Consider the following 26,393-nt stretch of genomic DNA (forward strand, 5'->3'; position numbering starts at 1 on the left):
TGCTAAAGCATGTAAAACATTATGTGCAAATGAATATTTATTATGTGTTATACATATATATGTGTATGTATGTATGTATTTTATATATATATATATATATATTCCTACATTATACTTAAAATGTAGGAATCCACAACTACAACCTAGAGTTTTCTTCAGATTCTAAACAGGTACAAGGTTATAACCAAAGATGGGAAAATGTGCTCATAGTTTTAAAAAACCCACTCAATTTACCTGTGCTCCTATTGCACTTGTTAGCTTGAAGATGTACAAAACTATATCCAAGAAGGGCTGTAAGAGAAGCATACAAAAAAAGCCTTAGAACACAAACACAAAACTAATATAAAACAGTCCAGAAGCCATGTACCACCCCAAGAACAGTTACAGCTCTGTACTAAAATACTGGCTACACTATCATACCATCTAAAAGCTAAGACAAAAGGAATCTCAGGCACATGAGCTTTTCCTGAAAACACTGGCTCAAGAATTGAACATTGAAACATCATTATCTTCAAATAAATACATACCATCTGAAAAGAGTACTTTGTTACTTTAGGTCTGTAATGACATTCTGCTCACTTATTAAAGGTGGACTAGAACCCATAATAGTTTAACTGAAGCAATTATAATATTGAATGAAAAGATAATGCCATATATTTGGACATGTACCTGATAGGAGGAACATTCTGAACTTCTATAACCTCCTCGCTAAGCTACTCAGCTGAACTACAGGTTCTGTAGTCAGAAATTTTTGAACAAAGTAACTTGTAATTTACTTATACTCAGCTTGTATGAAACACATAGCATTAAAAAAATTTAGTCTAAGAATGTCAACAGTATTCTCACTCACTACTCAATCACCTTAAAATTCACACCAGAAACAGGGAAAAGCTTATTCAACCATACTTCCCTAGACAAAATAATATTTGTGTGTAACTGACAGCTAGCCATTGCTTTTCCTCTAAAAACTATCCACCTGAGAGAGCAAAGTCATCACTGTTCACCTGCAAACGAATGCCATATATTCTTTTAAAGAAAATGCAAAACAGTGCTTTGATCATGAAAACCAGAAAGACTGTGAAACAATATAGCATCATAAACAATTTTTTTTAGTACCATACTCCAATCAATCCACATACAAACACACATAATTGTTGTGAGCTGACACCCCCATTCTAAATGTTTACAGCAACTACTCAAAGTTCTCTCTTTAAAGACTTACCTTGCTAAGGTTTGAGTACAGGTCCACTACACTATTACAGAATTTTTCCACATCCTGTGTAAGGAGTTGATCTGGATTAGCTATTCTGTTGTCCAGATTTCCCATTTTGTAGTATGTATAAGCTCTGAAACAAAAAAAAATTGCTAAGTACAATTGTACTAAGAAAAAGAAATGATTACTTGGGACCTGAAATAACTGAATGTCCTTGCTTTATACAACTGACACACTAAGTAGTGCAAACATTAAATTACTGTATGGAATCCACATAGCCTGTGCTTCTACCTGTGCTTCTACCTGATTGTTTAGGCATTTAGACACCTTCTAGGATGTCTGAGCTGAAGCTTAGGCTCACGCTGCTACTGCACTTAGAAAACTCTTACACACACAGCACAACAACCAAAAGTTAGTGCAGAAGGACAGGAGCTACTCAAGCTCACGCATCCAATTCATCCTTCACGATATGAAGGCACCTGAAGAACTCTGGAATCTGACCCAATCATAGAAGCAGTACAGTGCATTTGTCCCCCCAGTTGAGCCAACTTTACTGTCCTTGTATTTATGGCCTATACAACCTGGATAAGCCACTTGCTGTCAACTGCAAATTCTTCTTACTATGTACTTAAAATGACTTGAATCAACTTTTAAAAACAGCAGACAAGGTATTACTTACTTAAGATATTCTTCATAGAGGTATCTGGTAAGTCTTACTCGGAAGCAGAGTTTCAGTTCATTTAGACCATATTTCAGGAAGTTATTCACTAAAGAGATCTAAAAAAAAGACAATAATATTTAACTAACAAGATCATATATAGTTAGATCAATTTGCAGTATAAATTGTGTAAACACTATGAAACAAATAAATTCTCCCCTTAAAGTCAATAATGTCATAAACACACCTAAGACCAGTCAGACAGTGTCTACAGGACCACTGCTTAGGTTTCTGTCCCCAGGTCCCAGGGAGGGGACACCACTTAAGATAAAATACATTATATTACATATTTTCAGCTCTTCTGATAAAGTCTAGAAAAGGGCCACCATTTGACTGCTTTAAATCTGTCAACTAGTTTAAAACTTTATTGCAAACCAGGTAGCAAGACTTATTTCTATCTGGTGCAGATCAGAGATGTCAACAAGCTGAAGGAAAGTTAAAGTGTGGAAAAAATCATAACAAATCTATGAAAAATGTAAGAAAAATAAAAATTAAAGTCTAAAAAAAAAATCCTCATCTTCAATGGTGCCAAAAGAATCCCAAATCTATAGTCAAAACTGACATTACCAAAACTAACTTGAACATATCTGTTTAAAAAACAGTTGCTACCAATAAGGAAATATGCTGGTAAAGTCTCCCACACACTGGAGCCAGAAAATGAAATGTGTTTTCATACAGACCTGTATGTAAAACAACTAATTTCCATAGGTTTTAAGACACTCCTTTGAGATCTTTTCCTCAAAATCTTAATTTACATTTAAAATATGTTCTACTAATAGGTCAGCACAAGAAGAGCACTTACAGCAGGCATTGCAGCAATGAAGTTGAACAGGTATTTCTTGAAATCTTTTCTGCTGCGGCCAATGATAGCACTGTAAATGACCACCAGCTAAGAGTCAGTTACAAGAGAAACAACAAAGTATAAACTTGCACATCTTAAGAAGATAAACTCACAGAGAAGAAAAATCATCTTAGAAACCTGTAGCATCAGCTGTAGGATCCAGTCTGACTCCCTTGAGTATGCCAAGTGGCAGACTGAGCAGTTACCTCCTTGTCTGCTCCTCTGTAACACCCCTCATTACAGACTCAGAAATTCACATTCACAGAATACAAGTTCTTTCCCTTCTCTGCTTCCACAGATTCTCACAAGAGAAACAAAGTTGTCTTTCCATTCTACAAAGCACCAAATGTCACTCCTCAAACACAATATCATTTTCAATTCACAGTTCAAGACACACTCTGACTTGCTTCAATTAGCAACAAGACCAGCAAGAACAATTGGAAGTCTAAAAACCACTTTCTAACATATTAAGACTGAAAACATTGTTTTTATCAATCTAAAGAGCAAAACAGCTCAGTGGAAAGAAATAAAAGTCCTAATATCCACATTACATGTCTAAGATAAAACCACTATTCTGAAGTACCTTTTTGGACATTCAGATCAACAATATTTAGAGTCTTCAGTGTACAAAATGTTACCAAATGATTATTTGATCAATAGTTTAAAAGTACAAATTTAATAAAATCATTTTATCAATGCGCAAAAATAATTTAATAAATGAAATTTTATTTTTATTTACAAAAATATAGTGGTCCCTCCCCAGATTGCAACTACATCAGTTTTCCAACAGTTTAATAAGCAAGCTATGAAATGTGTGAATATGTATTCTGATAGATAACTTTCCCTGTGAAACACGTGAGAGAATGTTTAAAAACAAATGTATAGGTACCTTTCAATGACTGTTCCATTTTGAATCATCCAAATATCACAGTAAGTGCGGACTACCAGCATCACAGCAATAAGCAGCAAATAACCTGTCTAGTACAACCACAGAAATGCAACAGTTAAATAAAGGCTAAAACCATTTTTTCCAGTAAGTCATCCAACTGTATCTAACAGAAAAGTATTACCCCCCTGCCCTAGCTAATGTAATATTTGCTTACTTTGCCTGAAACACATTAGCATACAATAGTTTTAATAAAGTAGTGACTCCATTTTTATGGTGAAAGTTCGCCTTTTTAAAAGCTGTATTTGGTTGATACATATACTGGACACACATTATAAGATCGAGGACTGCAGGAATAAAGAAGTTACTGCTATTCTAGAACACCTTTCTGCCATAAGGTTGCAAGAGACCTCTGATCATCTGCTTCAATGCCCTACTCAAAACAGGGCCACTAGTAACCAGTCACCAGTCAGATCAACGGTGCAGACAGTTTACCATCCACTTCACTGTCCACTCGTCCAGCCAATTCAGCTTGGCTATCAGGGTGTTAAGGGCAACCTGATAATCAAAGTACTCTACATCCTCTGTTCTTCCTTTATCTGCATGGCCAGTTCTCTCATCGCTGAAAGCAATCAGGCTAGTAAGGCATGATCTGTAATTGGTAAATCCAGGCTGCTTGCAATCACTTTTTTTTCCCCCTTGTGTGGCCAGAGTTAGCTTACAGAAAGTTTTGCTCACAGTCTTGCCATGAATATGGTGAGGCTGACCAGCCTGTAGCTTCCAGTAAATTTGTTTTCAAATATGGGAGCAAAGTTTGGGGCTTTTTGGGATTATCTGTAACCTCTTCTAATGGCCATGACCTTTTGAAGCTGATGAAGGCCAGCTCTGTGAGCACTCTCACAGGCATTTCCATTCATGCACCTCCTTTTTGTAGTTAGGCTGCTGAAGTTCACTGTTCATGCAGGCTAAGCTGGCTGCCATGCTTGCTCTAGATATTGCAATTCACTGCTCTTGTGCCTGATGCATAAATTCTTAGAGTTCATTGCTTAAGTTCCAAGCTCAACTAATGCTTTGGATTTTTTTTTTTTTTATATAGGTGTCCTGGAAAGCATGAGACAGATGGAAGCTCTGATTTCTATACTGCATAGCTTTCCTGAAATGATGCTGAGGGACTTTTTGACAAATTCATTTTCTAATACAGGTTGGCCTAGATATAAGTTACTAAATCAAAATAATGAATGAACTGCATCCTATTTAAAGATAGGAAGCATTTGCACACAGAAGTGTACTGCCTTGTACAAGACAAACCCAGATGCCCTTTTATAAGTTATGCTACAACAGTAGTTACCAGTTAACAGTAAATGGCTTATCTTGTAATTGAAACCAGAACCTTTAGTGATATAACAACCAAGCATAATGTAGACTTTTATATTATTATATAGCTATTTTAAAATACATAGCACAATTTAGTCCTATTTAAGTAATGTATATGCAGTTGTTTAAATTCTGATGTAATTTTGAAAGAGACTTGACTCCAGCTTTACTTCTGTATTACTGCAGGCAATGCTTACCTCTTTGCAAAGTGTTCTAGGGACCATTATTTTCAGGATTCGACATATTCGTGCAATAAACACTCTGTCCACCATTGCCCGTTCCTTCTTTCCCTCTTTCTGCTGCACACAGAACAAAACAAGAAAAGTGAGAATTTTCTGTATTATTGAATGGTTGATGTGATATTTTCCCTACCCAAGAAATACACAGCTACCTTCCTTCTGCAGAATTTACAGTATTTCCTGACAACCTAAGACCTGTTCAGGCAAGTTATATAAAGAATTGAGAGCTATCAAAACAAACTACAATAGGAATTAGCTGCTGTAATATAAAATACTTTTTATTTCAATTTTGTGTTAAAGATGATATACAAACAATGCAGTCCACAGCACTCAAGTACATCCAAGTGCAAGCTGTAATGCAAACATCTTTTAACATTGCTTGTTTCTAAAAGACACCATCAGCCAGTATTTTTAAAGATGCCTTCCATTATTTGTCTAGACAATCAATGGTTTAAAGTCTTTTGACTATACAACCCAAAGTTGCTTCAAGTGAAACCAGAATTTTTTATTGCTTTACTTCTACAAAATGGTGCAACACACTCCTACTTAGGTATATCTACCAGACTTAAAAACCGTTCTGTACCCAAACAACTTTTATTTCAGTCAGTTTCATTTGTTCACTCCATATAACCCTATCTTCTGTCCTGATTAACCTGAACACTTTTTAAAAGCTAATGGTGCAGGTTTCTTTTCTTTCACATAAGGACACAACAGAAGAATTCACTCCTGAAAACAGACAAAAAGGGCACATGTGTATTTTGAACAAGTCCTGTCTAATCAACATAATCCTGCTACATTTGCTACCTGAGGCTCATGTGAACCATGCTAAAATGCCTAAAACAATATTACCAGATAGACAGGAAACCTGAAAAAGACCCACTCTTAATGCTCTGTGAAGAAGACTACACTTGTTTTTCATAGCATGAAGTCAGCAATAGTCTCATCCTTTCCAAAAACCTATGTGAACACAAGCTATGAATAAAAATTCTAGCCAAATAGAATGCTATGTAGTAGATGATTCCAACACTTTAATTAAAAGTTATTTACACAAATATCCAAGCAATGCAAACAACTAAGACTACTGTCCAGTCCTAATAAAGCATGATCCTACACACATTGTTTTGCTGTAATAGAAATTACTAACACAATGTCTGATGCCTACATTTCCAAATGACTGAACATATGTGAGTTTAACCTGTTCTTCCCCTTTATTCAGCCCTTCCCCATTTCTATACTTCTGTGTTGCACTTATATTCATTCCAGTATCTTCTTGCCTAGAAGTTTTTTTCCCTTAGAAAGTTAATCCCATTCAGCAAAACCACATCCAAGATGGGTAGGAATAAGGGAAAGATATTTAAGGCTTTTACAAGTAGGTATAGCTATCCAAAAGGTAAGTGCTTATGGTAGGTAACACAGTCAAGATGTGTTAGAAGCTAACATGATGCTTCCATACACCTTTCTATTTATCCAATGCAAGCCTTTTTTTTTTAAGTTTCTAGCAAAGATGAAAGTACATGGAATCTGTTCATACCATTGTAATACCAGAATCACAAACTCTGCCTTTTGGTCTGTCATATTTTATTTGAGTATGAAACAAAAAGCTTAAAGGGATTTAGTATATCCTTTTCAAATAAATGAATTAACAACCAAAGATCAGGGAAATGCCAAACCTCCTACCAGATGTTTGAAGTAGTTTCTAATTTAGCAACTGTCAGACAACATCTTGTTCCATACCCATTTCTTTTACATAAAAAATAAATACAAGTTTTACCAAATCTACACACAGCTGTTTGTTTCTATCCATACAGAAAAACTTACACTAGTCCTTTCAAATTCATAGGGCAATAACAGATAAAAAACAACACTGTGCACATCAAGCATCCATCATTATGGAGTCAAACTTCAGCCTCTTGTGATTAACCTGATTCTTCTACTTTCACCAAGGCAAGTATGAAAGTATCATTCAAAGCATATTTGCACCATAGCCAAGATTAAACTACAGCAATGGGACTTAAAAGTTTTTAAAAATCACATTTATTTAAAATTATTAAAGAATATTTGACACGAAGAATTACCTCATTATTCTGCAATGCTTGTTTTCCACTTCTTTTACTGCAAAGAAAAGAAAAAAAAGTATTTATTTGTTATTAATGCACTTCTTTGTCTTGATCTCTACACACAAAAGACAGAGAGAAAATCTTGCGGTTATATTCCTATCTACTTCTTTCAAAGCAACACAGTGTCTTCAGCAGGGCTACCTTCTATGTCAAACCTATGTGCTGCTTTTATACATACAGCACATGTAATTCCAGTGAACTCTACTCATTCCAGCAGCCAGTTTCATGTAGGAAACCAAGTTTCACCCTTTCATCTCCTAGTTCTGCTTTACCTTGGCTCTGTATCATGAATTCCAAGGGATTTTCTACTTCTCACATGTACTTTACAAGCATGGCTACACGGTTCCACTGACCACAAACGAAAACTACACAAATGCAGATTCAGCAATCCAAGCAACCCAACTTTGATGTTTCACACTATCTAAGTAAACAAACCAGATTTGTTTTGCATTGTATTTGACTTCAAAATAACACATTTACTACACAGAGAGATTGTTTATTCATAAACATATGCTGCAGGGGAAAAAAGTCAGCTCCTGTGAAAACAAGTTCCCACAAAGATGTCCAGTAAAAGGGGAGTTAGTTTTCAGTCTATTTTCCTTCCCCTGCATTTAACAGAACAGTTAGCAGAAAAATATCTATCAACTGTTGCTAAACAAACATTCAAAAGCACAATGCTATTCTTTTGCCTCTACTTTTAAGAAACAAAAGCTGACAAGTAAGACACAGTTTGTCTTCCTTTTGGAACACTCAAGCATCAGACAAGCACATGAAGCTGCTTGAAGAATTTATGAAGTTAAAAAGTAGCCACCAAACATATTAAATTGCAACTTTCTTAACCATGATATTAAAACCCTGGGATTAAAACTACAACATTCATACACTTTCAAGGCAGAACCTAGGACACTACAAGAAAGCAGAAACTGTGAAAGGCACTGCTCCTTTGATCTACAACACCAAAACAGATGCAGACTGCCACACAATCAGCTATCCCACAACTTCATCAACAGCACCATCTTTCACTTTGTTTTAAAGCTGACAAGAAAATATCTAGAATGGAACTGAGCCTATTTTAATTTATGCTGACTAGAAAGATCTATGACTGTCACTGACCAATGAAAAGAAATAATTTAATTACTATGAAAGGAAGAGGCAAGGTAGCAGAGGAATATGAGAAAAGAAGGGAAGGAGGAGACCATGAAAGCAAGAAGGGAGATCTGCCAGTTTAGCAAGAACTTAATTAAAGGTAGAAGAGACGGAAGTCTGAGACAAGATAATGATCTTGTAAAACTACTTGTGCAAAAGACAAAACAAAGAATACAAAGGGCAGCCGGGGCCAGGTTGGGGGAGAAATAATAGAAGTTCAGAAGATATATAACATTTAATCAGGCTGTGATGGAAATACATCTCTGTGGAAATGGTAACAGGATGTAAAGTCTAAGAAACAATTTAGCTGGAGACTACATCCTGGTGATGCAAGAGCAATATTTTTCTGGTACAAGAAACTTCGATACATCTTGTAATTTTTCAGAATAGAAAAAGCTGACCTATATTTTTAAAACTTGAATATGGATCAGTCCAATCATGTTTGGTTTGGCAGTAGGAGGAAAGTAGTATTCTTAAGCATAAATAAGTAGTTATCAAATTATGTGGTTATTTCTCTAGATGATTCATGACTTGTCAAAATGTAAGATGAAAGCATGCTGCTCTTCCAGACATGCTGTAATAATTCCTATAAGCTTTACTGCTTCAAGTCCTTCCAATGTTTGAAGTCACAACACTCATAATACACAATTTCAGCTTGAAAAGGATCAGAAGTGAATATATTAATAATCTATTAGGAAGATAAGGCCCAGAATTATTCTGGTAGTTAGTTGAATATCTTTGATGTATTTATTGATACATTTTTCCTAGCCAGCTGTTGAGAGAAACTGAGCAGCTGAAATTACTGACTGAGCTGAAACTGATTAACACTTAAAGAGAAAGAAGGATTGTACAGAAATCACGATCTTACATATAATTATGAACTCACACTTAATTAGCATTTATATTTATAAGGTTTAATATAATAAATAAGCATTTGTAAATTGAAAATCAAATGAAAAAAATAGCTTTAACAGTGTTTTGTTCTCTTTTTTCTAAAAAAATTTGTAAAAGCTCAAAACAAGATTTAATACGTCAGAAAGAATGGAAACAATCTTAAAATATGAAGTCTAGAAGAAAAAAAAAATTAAATGTGCCTACATAGCTCTCATTTAATTTCCAAACACTGTGCCATAGTTCTGCCTGGAATAAAACCTTTGCAGTCCAGTATCTATTGGCACTACTCCAGACTCCATTGTACTACTGTAGAACTTATTTGTGAGAATGGTGGTTGTATTCTCAATGAATTTAAAGACTAAATAACATCCTCAATTAGTCAGCAAGAATACAGCAAGACTATCTGGTTACAGCAAAGAGCAAAGAACTCTAATACTTGGAACAGATTCAAGCTCTCCATTATTCCAGACCTCTCATTTACTTAATGCTGGAGCATCACGAGTCTCAGTGATGGAGGCAGGTAGGTGCTACATGCTGGCCAAGTTCTCCACTGCAAATAATTCCCCTGGTACAGAGCCATTGTTGCTTTGTGCCCTCACAGACAAAGGGGGATGGCAATGAAAAGGTTTTTGAAAACGGTTATCCAGACAACATATAGAAAAAAAAATAAGAAACAATAAGTAGTAAAACATCTGTAATAGTGAATCTAAAACAGTGGAACTTGTTACCATATATTTTCAAGATCTAACTGCACAAAGCCCTCAAAAAAGCAGTCTGAATTCAATGCGCAAATTTTTTTTAAGAACATAAAGAGTCGACAGAACACACAACCAACACCTGAGGAAGTTTCAGGAAAAGCATTTCAGATGTACCCTGCTACCCATTATTTAACTGCACAGGGCTTTTACAGCAAACATAGATATAAAAAGCAGAGAAAGGTATCAGCAGTGCCTTGGATAACACTACACCAAACTTGTCATTCATACCTGCATGGTAACTGAATACCAACTCTCTTAAAGGGAAGTAAATAGGCAAGTAATTACCCAGTAGACAGGAGGCAATACAACAAAACATCTTTCTCCTACACTGAGAAACACGATCAGCCCAAACCAGCAAGACATTTTAAAGAAACCAATAGAGTTTCAGGACTCTGTACAGGCATTTGACAGCTGATCCAACTTCAAGGGCAATATCGTAGCACAGTGGGGAGGGAGAAATCATGTGATTCCAGTCTCCAAATAACTGCCAGTCAGAGCACCCACTCTTTTGACTCTATTTACATACCAGTGAAGCTATTCTCTCTGAAGAAACTTGAAACAATACTGGTTACTCGAACAGAATAATTCTCAACACTACTGAAGAAGAAAGTGATTTGAGAAACTGTGGAAAGCCTTCAAGAGGCCTCAGTCTTCTTACTGAAAGGTCTCAGGCATACCAGTTCTGTGGTATTTAATAGCAAACAGGAAAAAGTTAAAGGATTACTGTCTTTAGGAATACCTGCCTCCATCCAGAACAAAGTTCAGAGGAAGCCATGTACACTGAGCTAAGCATAACAGGGAATTGCAGATGAAGAGAGTGATAAGCAAGACTTGCTGTTTAACTACATGGGATGAGGAAGTAAGGGCTTTAAAATGTTACACTGTCCTTAACTGAAAAAAGCCCTACAAATTTCAGATCATGCTACCTTCCTTCTGTAGAGCTAAGATGACTTGCTCCTGCTGCACACACTACAAAGAAAGAATATCTGGTTTAGAATTAAGTGTAGCATTTCAAATAGTTGTTACCTCTAGGCAACCTGCAGACCTTACAGGTTGGAATGGCACTGCAGTTTTCACAGCTTCCAAAAATCACACAAAATAAACAATTTTGCAATAGTTCATTATTATTTGTGCAGTTTTCAGGTTGGTCTTGCAGTCAAGAAGTATCTTGAGATACTGAGACATTGTAAAGACAGAATAAAATTCGAATTACTAAAGATGCAATGCAACAGTGTGAAGAAATAACAGCTATAGTGAGAGAGGTCTGCTGTAGCTCACTAGCAGGCAGAGTCTCATAGTGCACATCTCACACAGAACAGTAGCGAGCAACAGTACACTTATTTTGGGTCAAGGACAGCAACCTTACTCAGAAGCCTGGTCACAGTCCAAAAGCATGCCCACTTACACAGTACACTCTGAGCACACACAGAAACCAGGAACACAACTTTGGTTGCTCTAGAGTGGTGGCTAGTTGCAGGATAACCATAAGTAATGTGAGGAGAATGTATTCGGGCAAGCAAGAAGGGGACTCAGAAGGTCACAGAGAGCTATGTTACTGCAAGCAGGAGCTCTGCATTGCTAAAGCTCAAAAAGTTTCTACAAACCTTTGAGAAGAAGGTAACAAAGCAGAACTGTTGGAGAGGAAATTAAAAGTTCCAGTAAAAGAATGCATCTCAATAACATATCTTATACATAAGAAAAAAACTTAGCACTATTGATTTTGTCTTAAGCTGTGCTTGGGCCAGAGCTGTAGCTGCAGATCTGCCTCAGAAATAATAGTGGTAAAAGATTTCTAGCTAGTTTCCTATAAAATTAAAAAAATTTTTACACTGTTACACACACTTACACTAGATCTTGCCTTAGACAGCAAGCATTTTATGCAACTTAATTGAGATAGAAACCACTAATTAGTTAGCCAGGCCCCAAACAAAGGCAGGATGCTGGGATGCTAAATGCTAGGATTAGGGCTGAGTCATCTGGTTTCTCCTGTCTCCATACCCTCCAGCTGAAGACAGGTTTCCTGAGCCCCAGGCAGGTTTTTCTACAAGACTGCATTTTCAATGTATTTTCTAGTAATTGTATCTGTATATTTAGTTTTGTTGTTTGGTTTTTTTCTCAAGGCAGGTGCATTTACCGCAAGCAGTAGACTGGACAGTCACATTCACATCCTGAATAAACTTACTCCAATGTAGTTAGTATAAAGTTGGTTTTGGTACCTGTCACCTTTCCTCCAGGTAACACAGGTTCCGTTTAAGGCTTTTACATACACAAAAGCAGTCTATTAATCTGCAGTAATATAATTTCACTCTTCCTGTCAAACAGCTGTGACTCAACTAGAACAGGTCCCTCCATTTGAAGCCCACTGGGAAAGCCCACCCAAACATATTCAGAGTCTAGAGAAATGACTCAATCTAATAAGAGAGAAGAACATTCTAAATATTCATAAACAAAATAAAAATTCACCATCTGTTTCAAGCTACAACTACCACGTGCTATGTTTAAACTCCCATTTTATGTTTGAAAGCACCTCCAAACATTTGGACAGGTGTCCGTCACTGATTGCACTTCTGTCAGTCACTGTCTGATTGCACTTCTATCACTGTCAAACTGCATGTTTACAGGCTGTGCAGCCAAGGACATAAGCAGTGACATCTACTGAGTGAGTGACACATGCTGCCACTCTCAGCAGACAATGGCTGAGGAGCACAGTGACAGGCAGGAGCATAAGTTATGTGTCACCCAGGATGAACTGTGCAAAACCCTGTTTGATATACACTGTCTGCAACTCAGCCTCCCTCTACTCAATGAGCCTTCCCCCTCACTTTAGGCTTGCCTAACCTCTAAGGTCCCAAGCACACACTATTCTTGCTTTATTCATTTTTCTCCTCACAGGTGGGATGCCATCACATGGGTTTCAGAAGTTCAGTTTATATTAAATTGTGTCCACATCCTAGCATCTTGGATTCTAATGAGTGCAGCTAGGTGATAGGAAAGGTCAGTGTGTCTACAAGCAGATTCTGAAATATTTTGTCACCTTTCCACACATTACAAATGCCTTCCTATTACCCTAAGCTATTTATTCACTTTCCCTAATCTTGCAGTTTCAAGCTTTTTAGCCTAACTACCTTCTATAACTTCTTTCAGACTTTCCTTCTAGCAGAAAGTTGTAGGAGTTAAATACCTTCTTTCTGAAAGTAAGCCAAACTCATCCTCTACTTGTGTTATGTATTTTATTTTAAACTACATGGATACTTGGGAAAAATTCTTATTAGAGTGATAATGAAAAATATCCAGCTCCTTCATGTAACACCCCTTAAGGTTTTAATTCTGAAGCAATCAAATCTTAAGCAAATACTATGTTGCTTCTTGTTTGAGGCAGGATTAGGGAAAGAGAATAAACAGACTTTTTTTCTGCACTATAAACCCAGGATAACGTCGTTTCTCAAAGAACTTCTCATGAGTCTAAAAACCCCAAATACTACAACTGAAGTCATAATTGCATTTAGATATAATACCTCCCCCCTCCCAAGAGGACACAAAGCTTTTATAAGGAAACAGACTTCTTGAGAGCAACTTGGAAAAAGAGCCAATGTATTTTTCTCTGTGCTTTACTCCAAGGAAGTAAGATGGAAATCTAACAAGTTATTATAAGCAAACAGTTCTACATCACTCTGCTTTGGAAGATTTCAGAAAATTGTGGTTAAAACGCATTGTAAATTGCAATTGACACCACTTCTCAGTTCTGTAAAATCAATGAGCAGTGTAATACCTCTTACAGAACAACATCTGTGACTAATCCAGGCAGTACTAATTAAGTGATCTTTGACCTAGTAAGGCAGGTTGGCATAACACATACAGCTTAATTATTCATACATTACTACTTCATATGAGTTGTACTGAACCTTACCCCTATTGCTTGACAGCAGAAAAGCAGGTAAAAGTTGCTACCTCTCCTTCCTGCTATCATGCCTATAATGGGTTATTCTATATAAAAATGAACACATACAACATGAAGAGCCTGTCACATAGCTAGCTTTCTTCTTACACATTCAAACACATCTGATTTGCTAAGAGGTTTTCTTTCTTTTTCTCAATTTGTATGCTATTTTACTTTCCAAATTCAACCAGCAGCAGGCCTACTGCTGACATTCCAGCAAAACTTAAAAAAGCACACAAAACCAAACAGAAAAATGGCAATTACTTCAGAAACACATGAAATAACAGGAAGACATGAAATGTTATTTTGAACACAAAGTATGTTTAAGCGTGTATTCTGAAACTATGTGAGGAAGGAAGAAGTTTTGCAGGTAAAGTTTATAGTTGCACTAGAACGCTCCAATGATTCACCTGAATGTTAAGCCCAGCGTTTCGCTGGCTATATTCAGGTCTGCAACATTTACCTTTGCCCTTACAAAGCTCAAAACTAGAATTTCACCTTCTAGAATTCAAGAAGTTGAAATTCACCTCATACTAACATGACACAACATTTTCAGGCATTATACACCAAGGTTAACAAAGGAATTCACACACACAAAACTAAATCACCTCACGTATCTCAGTCAGTTAACCTCAAGCAGCAGATATGCTACCAGTCCTCTTCCAGACTATCTAGATTGCCAAGTGAAATTCTTCTCCCTAGGAATAAGTACAAAAATTTAGGACAGCCATGCCCTCCCATCTTCTTCCTCTTCCCAAAGAGTCAGAGATATACAACACAGATGTTAAAGGATACACTACGCCCTGCAGATTTTAAAGATGTACTTGATACTATATGTCAGCATCATATACCAGCACAAGAATGCTGAAAATGTAAAGACTTGGCATGATGACAATCCTTTTCAAAAGTATGCCATAATTTACATTAGCAACAAATCATGAAGAAATGAATGATACATGAACTAATGAGACAAAAGGAGGATGAGGCAATGGTAATAACCAGATGTTTTTGTCTAGGCTGGTGATATAGGCAATGTAGCTTACCTACTGCCTAGTCTTGATAGGTAGCATTCTGTAAGGCTCCTGGCAAGGTTTGCCTCACAGGGAAACATGGAGAAAAGAACGAAGACCAGTGGGCAAAAACCATCCTCAATATAGCATTCAAGCAGCAGCACAGCTATTATTGAAACAACCGAATGTTGGATGTTAGAGTTTGGAATCCATGGCCACAATACAGTACCAGCAGTAAATAAGACCTGAGCTGTGGAGGGACTCAAAAGTGTAAAACAACACATACACACAAGCAAAAAATCAAGTTTGCAAGCATGGTACTTACTTTTGCAACTGCATTTCTAATAAATTCAAGAATGCAAAATTACTAAAGAGATTAAAGAAGAAAAGGACAAGGTGTCAGAAAGACTGCAGTGCATACAGAGAGAGGAAAAGGGACAGATCAGTCAGGCTCTCACAAGCCCATTCATCTGCTGAATTAGCTAGAATGTAATTCATAAGTTATCTCCCCTTCTCAATTCCCACTAATCCTGTAATAATGTTTGGTCCACCTGATACACATGAATACCTCAGATTTTTAACACCATGCCTAACAAAATTGAAGATCCACAAAGGAAAGACACATTCCAAATAGTCTTCAGCATTTAGGCTAACACTTACTTTCCCTACACTGACCCTCAAGCTAATGTACACACTGCCATTGTCAAGTCCTGCATACCTACATCAGAAAACATGAGAGCAAAACAGCTTAATGGGGGCAACCCAGAATCCACATAATATCTATTTCAGGTATAGGGAGATTACTCTAGACAAGTTCTAGCCTGCTTCAATCAAATGAATGCTAGTAACAATGCGAATATATTAAATGCACTTCAAAACTACACTGGACCTGTATCTATGTTTGAAGATGCGCTCCAATCTGAATGCAGCCTGGTTTGTGTGCTCCAAGACCATTCCTCAATGAAGGCAGAGCAAGCTAAGTGTGGACAATTGAGATTCACTTTAAAAGAATATTCTTGGTCTGACTTAACACATAACTGCTCCTAGAACATCTGCATGGCCCAATATTTCTTACAAATACCACTATATTAGGTGTGAAAATCTGAGCTCATTATTTTTGTGCCCTTCAACACAGGTTTTCTGGTTTTTTTAAAGTGGTATTTCACTACCTTAGGCAAAGATATTTGAAAAAAATCACCCCTCCCTATGAGTTCGATAGAAGAGTAACTTGCAGCCATAGCTCAGGATCTTGTTTTAACTCTCATGCAAAAAACAATGTAAGGTAGCAAATGCATGACCTGTCAGCAGCGTATCAATGTCTGCCATGTTGTGTGACAGTTACCTAACTTCATGAAACTCTTACAGATATTGTGTATGTACGGAATTAGGTAAAATAAAACTGGATCGTTGCTTAATCTCAGGTATGTTATTACTTAAGTCTGTTGAGTAAGTCCATTTCAGTATAATTTTGTAGTACCTACAAGATACTCAACTGTAATATCGCAACATACCAGCTCTTAAGCATACGGTCAACAATCTACAATCACAAACACAGTAAAATCGTGGAAGGACTGAGTCCGCGATATATTCTTCATCTGCCACGCTTTGCGGCAGCAGTTCTTTGTAAGGCATTAAGGAATACACACCCTATACCTGCAAGGCAATCTCACAGGGAACATCACCAGATTTGGCCCCTTTGAAATTGTTGCCCGAGAATCTTAGTGTCACACAGCAGCATCCAAACAACATCTGAGTCCATAAACTGCCTATGCAGACACGGTCATTCCTGGAAGTCGAGTGTTAATACTCGTTCCTAGTCCGGAAAACAGAAGAAGCCGGTATAATTTGGGTATCAAGGCGGCGATGGTTGCATGCTCGCAAGAGTGGCACCGACCCCACGCCGGGGAAGGCGTGAGGGAAAGCAGGCTGACCCCCGCGCCCAGGAGCCGCCTCCCAGGCAGAGGGCGGCGGTGGCAGCGCCCTGTGCGTGGCACAAGGACGCGGCTGCCCCGTGCATGGCACAGGGACGCGGCTGCCCCTCCGCCGGCCCCAGGGCCGTGAGGGCGAGCACAGCTCCCGCTGCTTCGGCCTCCCGGCGCCGGCCCCTCGGCTCGCCCGGCCCCTCCCGCCCCGCGGCCCGGCCGGGCCCCGCGCTCACCCGTGCTGCGCGGCCGCCCGCCACTTGCTGAGCAGGCAGAGCAGCGCGCAGGCGGCGGCGGCCCCGGCGATGGCGGAGTGCCGCGCGGTGAGAAACTTGCTGTAGGCGGCCATGGCGAGAGCAGCGCGGAGCCGCCGACCGAGCGCAGCCGAGCCGAGCAGCCGAGCGAGGGATGCCGGGAGGGGGCGGCGCCGCCCGGCCCCGCGCCGCGGGCAGGACGGGCCGCGCCGGTAGCGGGGTTGTGCAACGCCGGCTCGGTAATTACCGCTCCCTGGCAGTCCCTGCCAGCGGGCGGACCCGGCGCGCCGGAGGGGAGGAGAGGAGGGGGCGTTTCCTCCCGCGCCGGCGGGGCCGGGCCTGTCCCGGCCGCCCTCGCCCGGAGGTCGGGCCGAGCGGCTGAGGCCGGGCCTCCCCCGCGGCCCGCGGGTTGATTTTCCCAGGCACCTCCTCCTGCCGCTCGGGCCGCGGCCACCCGCCCTCCGCGGCCCTTTGTACGGTGTGATTGCTGAGTGTGTGCTAGGAACAGCTTGTAAATGTGGTAACCAGACGGAATAAAAATAAAACTTTAAAAAAATTAATAGATTTTAAAACTTTTTAATATTTCAGAGAAACTTTGGTGTAGGTTTTGCCCCACATTGTTTCTTTTTGTTTTGTTTTCTTGTTGATTCTTGGGTTTTTTTCTTAGTGCCATGAGACGAGCTGCCAAGATTGGCTGTCAGGCAGAGGGTGGAATGAGTTGTCACCCCTGTAAGTACAGGAAAATAATCCTTATAAAGGGTAGAGCCACGCCAGGTACAGCAGGAGATACCAGCTAGCCTTGTCCCAAAAAACCAGTTCTACACGCACAGGTGCTTTTTCCAGCAGAGTTAATAACAGATTGGCATGTCGAGCTATACCAGCAAAAACACCTATGCCAGCATAACTGTATTTACACTGGATCTTCCCCTGCGGTCATGTCCCTCAGAAAGATGCCTGATAATGTATATGAGCTGTCTCTACATTCTGTGGGAACTGGTCGATCATATATTGAAAGCCTATATTGGTGCTGTGGTAAACACTGAAATTGACAAAATGATTTCTCTGATTAAACTTAAACGCAGATCAAAATGCAGGTGGAATCAATGTATCTATTTATAGTCTTGAAAATGTTCTCATACAGGCTTTTAAAAACATTTGAATACCTGTGAATGTTGTGGGGTTTTTTTACTGTAGTACAAGAGTGTGCACGTAGGTCAGTCCATTTATCGGGTATTCCTATTTCTTCCGAGTATTTCTGCCTGGAATAGCATGTCTGAAGCTGCAGGTAAGGTAAGGTAGAAAGGTAATTGCTGATTCTTCATTCTGAATCACCACATGTACTCTTCTTTCTTGCTCCCTTTCCCCATCCTTGTTATCATTAGGCATTTTAAAGCAAGTTTATGTAAAAGCTGGAGTCTCAAACTCTCAAATTGTTAGCATTTTTTAGAGCATTAGAGTCGCAACTCTTGAATCTAGTTCTCTTCAACTTGTTCTGAGACCTTAGACCCATCAACAATCTATCTCCCTGCTTTAAAATATGTACTGTACATTGGTGGGTTTTGATGTGGGTGGGAGGAATTGTAAACTATTTGAAGTGTTTCAGATCCTCAGGAAAATATATAGCAGAATCACACAGCATTAATTAATTTGTGTTTTATAAGATGAATGTTTGTGAAATACCTTGGTTTTTAAAATTTCAGATACTTTGAGAATAGATGAGTGTGAGAACCTAAAAAAGAGGTATCAAAATAAACTTCTTATATTAAAATCATTGTAAAAAGGAAAATTTCTGCAAATTTTCATGTTTACAAACCTTTGTAGTACAGTTTTGCTGATACTTTTAATCTCAATATCAGCACAGAGATCAAGAATGTTATGATACTGTCTGTTTTTCTTTACAAGTCTTCTTCTCTCTTTAAGCTTAGGTTGGTTGTACCCTTCCACAGAAGTTGCTATATAGTACAGCCTAACTTTGTTTCCATGAACTGTCCATCAGTTTGGGCCATGCTGACCTTTGTTGTTTGCATGTCCGCCTGACTTGTGTTCTGCTGTTTGTCTGCTCAGTGTCCTTATCCCACTTTCTGACACTAGCCAATACCATGACCTAGTACATATTTTATTTCTCTTCTAACTTTTCCTTGAATAGTTTCACACATGCCTGTCATTTTCTGATAAACTTCTCTTATGCATCCAAACCTCCACTTTGTCTTCTGCTGCCTTAACTCTTGAAAGTTGCAATTTTTTTTCAGAATTACTTTGTGACCATGATTGACAAATGGGCACTTGGTTCAAAACATGAGATTTTTATTGATCCATTATTTCAACAGTTCCAACAGCACTCATGGCTAAGTATGTCCTTGATAAAATTACCAAACTGATCAAATGTTTTTGTGACAAAAGCTCCTTTTTTTTTCCTTCAGTTTGAGATCTGCTGCATTTCAATACTTTAAACTTTGCAGCTGTATTGCTTTCTCGCTATTCTTGGTACAAGTCAACTGTGAGGATTTTCCAAGGTAACAAATAAGAGCAACATTAATTCAAATGTATCACAAATGTAAAAACTAGAGGTGGAAATGTAGCTTGGAAGAAACAAAGACTAGCAGTTCTGTTACCTGTATTAATAGTACTGTGTGTAGTTCCTTTGGTAAAGGAAGGTCAAATTAACAACCATCTTTTTATTACAGTCCATGGTATGGTTTAAACTTCTTACTAGATAAGTAGGAACATCCATAGGAAGCAAGCTATTTAAATGAGAAAGTGCACTCTGGAAGACTGCAGCATGTAGGAAGAAAAATGTTCGTTTACTCTTTAAGTCTTAAATCCCTATAATGGATATCAGGAAACCTCATAACAAGAAGTGTTAGGCTGGGCTCCTGTATCTGAAGTGTTAAGCAATGGTATCTGCCCAAGCAGTTCTTCCCTTTCCCAATTTAAAAAGCAAAGTCTAATAGTAATAAGCAGTAATAAAATTGCTAAACTGTTCAGATTTTCAATTAATCTCCTCAACTACTCTTGATTTTAGATGCTTGAGTTTTAAGGAGTCAAAGTCAGAAATATAAGAAATTATGGCAGAGTGAATATTTGTTCCACTAATAGTTATGTTAATACATTTTATTTAATGGAGTCTAGGTTAACATATAAGAAGATACTCCTATTTGGTTTCTCCCAGAACAGGAAGAACCTGTATTATTTGCTGTCGGCACTTGGCATACAACACCCAGCTATATTCTGAGAACAGCATGTCATCTAATAATTAAATGAAAAATCATGCTGTTTATTGTAGGTCCAATGTAACATATAAATATCATGTAATGCACTTTACAAATGTTGTGAAAGGTGGCAGAAAAATGAGATTAATTTATGTAAGCTGAGGAAAGCTGTAAGATGCAAACTGTATCATGTATGTTCATTAAGTTTGAACGTGATTTGTGTAGTGCTGGACTCCATTCTGCAGACTTATATTTGCTTAATTTTTAAGTCTGTATAAATTCAGTAGGATTGTTCACTTTTTAAATTTTAAGTTAAGGGCTGTGGTAAAGAAAATTTAATAACTAGTGGAGCAAGAAGGAAAGTTCCAGGGATTGATGTGGTCTCTTGTGAAATCTGTGCTCTCTCCTAGATATAGCTCTCAGTATTAGAATCTGGCATGGTTTGCAGGGAAATTAATAAACTGTTCTGTTAATGCAGTCATTAGCATTAAGTGATAAGGTTTTGTCATTCTGCTGAAGTGCTACAACAGGGTATTAAGTTTGCTGCTTGATGTTTCACAGGAGGTTCTACATCTGAAGTTGAGCTACATTGTCATGTATCAATTCATAGATGTGCAAATGTGTGTATATGAATAATGATACAGATTATGCTCAATAATCTTATTAAGCCTTATTAATACAATTTATGTCTGCCTACTGGTATCATTACATGTTTAGTCACTTCATAGAACTTCAAACTCTGGTGCAGGTGAAGTAGTGTAGATTTGGTATCAACCACCCATAAGCCTCCGCCTCCATATGCTGATTACAACACAGGTTTGATCTTCAGAGTGGGGCTACAGGGTGAAATTGAAATGGACATAAGCTTTCTTTGATCTACAGAACACAGAGAGAAGACAAGCTTCCATTTCCTTGTACCTCCTATTTTCTCTTCTTGTTCTTGCCCTTTTCTTACCCACCCTCTGCATGCCCCTTAGATGATTATTGGGGTGTTACAGGAACTTTAGATGTGAGAAGGTGGTTTTTCTGAGCAGTGAGTAAAATCTGGGAATAGCATGGGCAGAAGATAAGGGGTATATAGAAAAAAAATGCTTACATGTACAGAGCATTGGCTTTTAAAATTATGGTCTCAGACCTTCTGTGCCATTACTGCTTCACCTTCCCACTGATAGGGGTACTTTTCCTAATCTTTATTAACTGACATTGTAACCCACAAGTGCTTAATTGCTACACACAAGTCTACTTCGTGCAATTCCTTGATTTCTGTCTGTAATTTTGCTTTATATACTTGGGTTTTCTGATGTGACTATGATCTAACCTCTGTACAAGCAACTCCTGCTTAATACTTCATGCCTTTCCAATACACAGGACAGCAGGTTGCCTTTTATAAGCAGAGCTCATCATTTATGAGTCTGGGTGAAAATGTGAAAATATACAGACATTACTGTTATTATACCAGACTCAGAAATTATCTGGTCTTCCTTCTGTATGTGGTAGTACCAGATACTCTTAGAGACCATATAGACTCCACATATCTGCTTTTTTAGTGGATTTTGCTCTGATTTCAAATACTTACACAATTATTTCATTCCAAAGTATGGTGTTTGATACCCCTTCTAATTTTACATGTCAGTAAGTATAATCACTCATATTCTGCTGGTCCAGGAAACACACTGGTATTGCAGAGAGAGAAAACACCTGATTTGTACTAAGAACTCGGTTTTACTTTCTTTACTGTTTTTCTTTGCTTTTGTTGTTAATTGGCTTCTGACTTTGACATTTACAGAAAGATGTCTCAACTGAGTTGTTCACATTGATGCTTAGAATGCTGATACTCCTTTTGTGAGTCAGTTTAATTGGACAATCTGTGTAAAGTACAGAATTAGATTTTCCTCCAAAATACTGTACTCTGCATTTATGAACAGTCTGTTTCAGGTATGATTTTGAGCTTCAGTTGCCTACTTTGTTAGGACTAGGTGAGTGGGTAGAAAAATGGTAACTGAAACTAGATGTTCCTGTTTAGCTTGTTCTGAAGTGGATCAGAGTTCAGTTTAATCTTGATATCTTTTGGTGATCTGAAAGCCAAGGTATTTTACTGCTCAATATTTATTTCTAGCTTATCTCAAATATTGTATTGTTTTATGTTTTATTAGATATATAAAAATAGAAGACCAAAAGTCATTGTTGTTAACTTCCTTATCATACCTAGAATAATGCTTGATGAAGTGTTCCACTTTTCACTGAAAAGTGAGAAAATCAAAAGAAATTCTTAAGGAACATTTTATGGAAAAGGTGTTCATGAACAGTATAATAGATCTTTGCAAAGTCAAGCTGTCAAGTTTGATATCTGAATTCAGTAATTTAAAGAAAGGCATTTAAAATATGTTTACAACTAGTATCTGTTTCACAGGTAGAGCTCTAATTCTTTTATTGAGATTGCCTCATAATTCCCTTATAAATAGTGCTGCTCAGCTGACTATATCTTTGTTCATTAATGTATTTACTGATTTATAATGATTCAAACTGAAAGTTTGCATAAATTTTCTGTCTCAGTTTAGATATCAATTTATGTCATGCTAATGTAGTCAAATTATTTCCCAGAATGAAGCAATGGGAAAATAATTTTTTTTAGTATCTAGAGAATGTAACAAGCTTTTAGATCATTGTATTTTATCACCATGGTTTGCAACAGAATTGAATTTGGCAGAGACTAATTTATATGAAAGACATGACTTTTGGAAAGCTATGTCATCATCACTATTTATGCCATGGTTCCTTCTTATTTCAGGTGATGGAGCTTAAATTGGTAAAATTGTTCAAAAAAGGAATCATATTTGTCTCTTGTATTTGGTCATAAGGTATCAGACATTAGGTTTAAACCATAATAGCTTCAGCAGACCCATCTTCCTGTTTTCCAGGAGCTATGACCACAAGTATATATCATGATGACATGTTCTTTGAACAAGTATAATTTGTTATTTTAACATTGGTAACATAGAAAGAATGCGAATAGAATGAGGATTTTAATACATTCTATGTGCAGACCTATTTGCTTAGTCTCAGTAGTGGGATACAGTTTTACACTCCACAGAACTCTTCTCCCTATTAGTATATTCCTGGAAACTCGTTTCCTACTTCCTCTCATTACAGGAACTTTTAAATATTTAGTATTAAGTGCATGGTCCCTAGTAAAGTTCTGTCCTTGGTAAACACAGTAGTCCTTAATCGTTGTTTTGTGTCAGTATAGTTTATAATAATTTTATATAATTCTCTTTTCTTGAGAATTGAAGTAAAATTAGAATTTCTCCTCTGTATGCAATACTTTGCATGTAGTAACACTCAGAGTCAATTACCATTTTGCTACACACCAGCTGAAGAAAGGTAGATGAAGAAGGAGCAGTGTTGTAACTTGAAATGAATTTCTAAAACTGAACCTATTATTTCACAAGTAGGCAATTATTATAGCAGCCCTTCTGATTAACCGTGTCAGAGGCACTGAACATTCTAGGACCCTAATGGTCTGCTTTTATACATTAATAACAGGTCACACATGATATTCATGTAGCATTATTGAGTTAGCTTTTCATTTGCTCCTTCACACTGACAAATTTCAGGCTTTTCAGAAATAGATTTGTATGCCTTCTGTAACAGTTCTTGGCTTTTGGATACCAGCAGTGCTGGAGATTCCAGCATTTATTGCGTTCATGTCCCTCACAGCTCCCGCAGCTAAGCAACCTACACCACTCTCTAAAGCAACCACGCAGCATCTGTTTCCTCCCAGGTCATATTGGCCAACCTTACAGGTCCTGTTATCCAAGGCTCTGCAACATTTCTCCATACAGACTGAGCAGTCTGTTGTTGATCAAGCACTGTGCAGGCTCCAAGGCTTTTCCTGCAATCGGTGTTTGGGGCCAAAATGCAGCTTTAAACAGTGACTGAGTATAGGTAACAGTTTTTAACTTTAAGAATTATCCTGCAATCAATCCTGATCTGATTGCAAGCAGATAAAACCACATTAGGAATGAAAGGAACGCATTAGAATGAGGCAAGACTGAATGGAAGAGAAAGAAATGGCTTGACAAGATATCAGTGAAGAAGGGGTACAGAAACTGGAGTGGTTTAACAAGATGGTATTTAGGAAAGGAATCTGAGCCATGTTGGGTTAGGAAGGCAGTGAAAGGAGAACCTAGAGACCAGTTGGACAAGGAGATTACATGGGTTGGACAATGATTCTGGCCTTGGGAGGGAATTAAATTATTAGACAAGGAAAGCAGAGGTAGATATGTGTTGCAAAACAAGAGGGTGACATTTAGAACTACTGAGCAAAAGGAGGGATTTAGAGCTAATTGCCTGGAGAAGAAAAAGGCTGAAAGAAGGCAACTTAATGAGGTGAGGACTGAGCTGGACCAGAAACCTGTGGTACTTGAGCTACCAATTTTTGGTAGAGGAGATGGGTGAAACATGGTAGGAGAATTATTTTACAGGGAGTTCAAGTTCAAATCTTAGAATCATAGAACCCTTTAGATTGGAAAAGACCTTTAAGATCAAGTCCAGCATTAACCCAGCTAAGTCCACCACTAAACCATGTCCCTAAGTGCCACATCTATATTTTATAATCTTTTATACATAGAGAATATATATCTATATTTATTTTATAATCTTTTATATACTTGCCAAAATTATGACTTAACCACTTCCCTGGGCAGCCTGCTCTACAGCTTGACAGCCTTTTCAGTTAAGAAGTTTTTTATAATATCCAATCTAAACCTCACCTGGTGAAATGTGAGACCATTTGCTCTCATCCTATCACTTGTTATCTGGGAGAGGAGCTCAACAGGCACCTTGCTACAACCTCCTTCCAGGCAGCTTCAGAGAGTAATAAGGTCTTTTCTCAGCCTTCTTTTGTCCAGACTGAACAACCCCAGTTGTCTTCTTGTATGAACCTGTGCTGGGTTCTGCTGGGATAGGCAGCTCGGTCACTTACTATGTATGAGGGAGGAGATGATGGAAAGAATGACAGTTCTACAGCTGAGGCAGATAAACACTAATAATATGATCTGAACTACTACTTTAATTATGTCACAGAATCATTGTAGGATGCTGCCCCAGTGTAAGTTATCTAACACATTCAAAGTTGGCCTACATGTGAGTCTCCATGGCATGGCAAGAAAAAACTCCTCTCCCTACGAGAACTGATAAAAGCCTATTATAAAGTTAGTAACTGATTTAAAATCCCAAGTTTCATCTCTATGTTGTCAGTTAAAAAAAAAAAGTCAGATGGGGGGAGGAAAAGTGTTCTAAAAGTTTTATTCTAATTATTTTTTTATTCTTTTAGTTCTATTAATAAAGTTTTCTTCATACCTTTTAAGTTTTAAGCCTATTTTGCCCTCCTCCTAATCCATATCTCACAACAAAAAATAAGTAAGTACAGTAGTAATTTTAGCCAACACTAAACCCACCACATTATTTAATACATTAGCCAAAAAACTCAAATCAACAAACCTAAACCACTACACAGTGTTCTACTTTTTTTTTTTTAAAGAAATAATGTTATTTTTTTCTTAAAGGATGTTTTTACTACATGTTATTACTAATATTATATATTGCTACTCGGATATGCTAATAATAATTTTTGTTACAGATGTATTAATATTACATCTTACTGCTAACAGGACTTTTTAGTCTAACCCATGTCCTCTGGAATTTAAAATTTTAAACTGAATTTACTGGGGGATCTGATGGGTATAATTATATAAATGTGATACCCATCAGGATTGTTGTTTTAATGCTATACAGGCCAGAGTTGTATACAAGTTTTAGAAAGAAATGGTGGAGGTTTCTGTAGGTATATGGATATATATATGTATATATGTGT

The 26,393-nt window shown here is 37.8% G+C and overlaps 2 protein-coding genes across 7 annotated transcripts in view; one reads left to right on the top strand and one right to left on the bottom strand.

Annotated features, from left to right (window-relative positions):
* ABCD3 (ATP binding cassette subfamily D member 3) overlaps window positions 1-17,700 on the bottom strand; it is a 28,474-nt gene extending 10,774 nt beyond the window's left edge. The window contains exons 1-9 of one of the 6 annotated variants that reach the window (XM_086901843.1): window positions 15,167-15,299; window positions 14,732-14,821; window positions 7,347-7,383; window positions 5,230-5,331; window positions 3,662-3,750; window positions 2,734-2,803; window positions 1,893-1,990; window positions 1,223-1,346; window positions 235-291 (exon numbers count right to left, since the gene is read on the bottom strand). In XM_086901843.1, coding sequence (XP_086757969.1) covers window positions 235-291; window positions 1,223-1,346; window positions 1,893-1,990; window positions 2,734-2,803; window positions 3,662-3,750; window positions 5,230-5,304 — 513 coding nt within the window. In that variant the 5' untranslated portion in view covers window positions 5,305-5,331; window positions 7,347-7,383; window positions 14,732-14,821; window positions 15,167-15,299. The other 5 variants (XM_086901846.1, XM_023932034.2, XM_086901845.1 and 2 more) reach the window with 5 other exon arrangements.
* Window positions 17,701-17,976: 276 nt separating this feature from the next.
* The window catches only part of ARHGAP29 (Rho GTPase activating protein 29), a 76,386-nt gene continuing 67,969 nt past the window's right edge, over window positions 17,977-26,393 (top strand). The window contains exon 1 of the mRNA XM_086901853.1: window positions 17,977-18,038. The gene's annotated coding sequence lies outside the window, so the exon portion shown is untranslated. The remainder of the gene's footprint in view (window positions 18,039-26,393) is intronic.

This window comes from Cyanistes caeruleus, chromosome 9, assembly GCF_971803275.1.
Source record: "Cyanistes caeruleus chromosome 9, bCyaCae1.hap1.1, whole genome shotgun sequence".
NCBI classification, from domain to species: domain Eukaryota; kingdom Metazoa; phylum Chordata; class Aves; order Passeriformes; family Paridae; genus Cyanistes; species Cyanistes caeruleus.